Source organism: Calidris pugnax, unplaced genomic scaffold (assembly GCF_001431845.1).
Source record: "Calidris pugnax isolate Ruff unplaced genomic scaffold, ASM143184v1 scaffold5, whole genome shotgun sequence".
NCBI classification, from domain to species: Eukaryota; Metazoa; Chordata; class Aves; order Charadriiformes; family Scolopacidae; genus Calidris; species Calidris pugnax.
In genome coordinates this window covers 3,745,667-3,746,227 of record NW_015090814.1, presented here as the reverse complement: position 1 = coordinate 3,746,227, position 561 = coordinate 3,745,667, and the positions used below count along the sequence as shown (strand labels likewise).

General features: G+C 72.2%; 1 protein-coding gene across 1 annotated transcript in view; it reads right to left on the bottom strand.

The window, feature by feature from the left end:
* LOC106886591 (chromosome unknown open reading frame, human C8orf34) overlaps positions 1-512 on the bottom strand; it is a 231,210-nt gene extending 230,698 nt beyond the window's left edge. Inside the window, exon 1 of the mRNA XM_014939663.1 lies at positions 288-512. Within this exon, the coding sequence (XP_014795149.1) occupies positions 288-356 (69 nt within the window). The 5' untranslated portion in view covers positions 357-512. The remainder of the gene's footprint in view (positions 1-287) is intronic.
* Positions 513-561: the final 49 nt, after the last annotated feature.

Genomic DNA, 561 nt, shown 5'->3' with positions numbered 1-561 from the left:
GGGGGGGGGGGGAGCCGTGCGGGACCGAGCCCTCCGTCCCACCGCAACACCCCGCGGCTGCCGAGCACTTCCAGGGACCTGGACCGGGACGGGGACCGCGGGTGGGAGGGCGAAGGGGGCACCTGTGAAGCAGAGAGCGGCGACACCGTGGCTGGTTTGGGGAAGGGGTGGGGGGAAGAAGCGGGATGGCCGGGAAAGGAGCTCCGACACCCGGAGGAGGGATGCGCGGTGCGGGGCGGGAGCCCCCAACGCGGAGGAGCCAGCCGGTAAGAGCGAGCGCACCTTACCTCGAAGAGGGGACCGATCTTATTCTTCTCTAGGTAGGCTTGGATCCTGGTCTGCTGGTGAGACGCCATGAAGAGCTCCGGAGGCGGGGGCTGGAGCTCCTCTCCCCCGGCGGCGGCGGTGGCGGCGGTGGCTCCGGATCCCTCCGGCTGCTGGCGGGGCTCACTCCCCCGCCGCCCTAGGGCTGCCACAGCGCGGGGGAGGCGCTGCGAAGGGGCGGCAGCACGAAGTCCCCGGGACGGAGCTAACTCAGGTAGCCGGGAGGGGCGGAGAGAG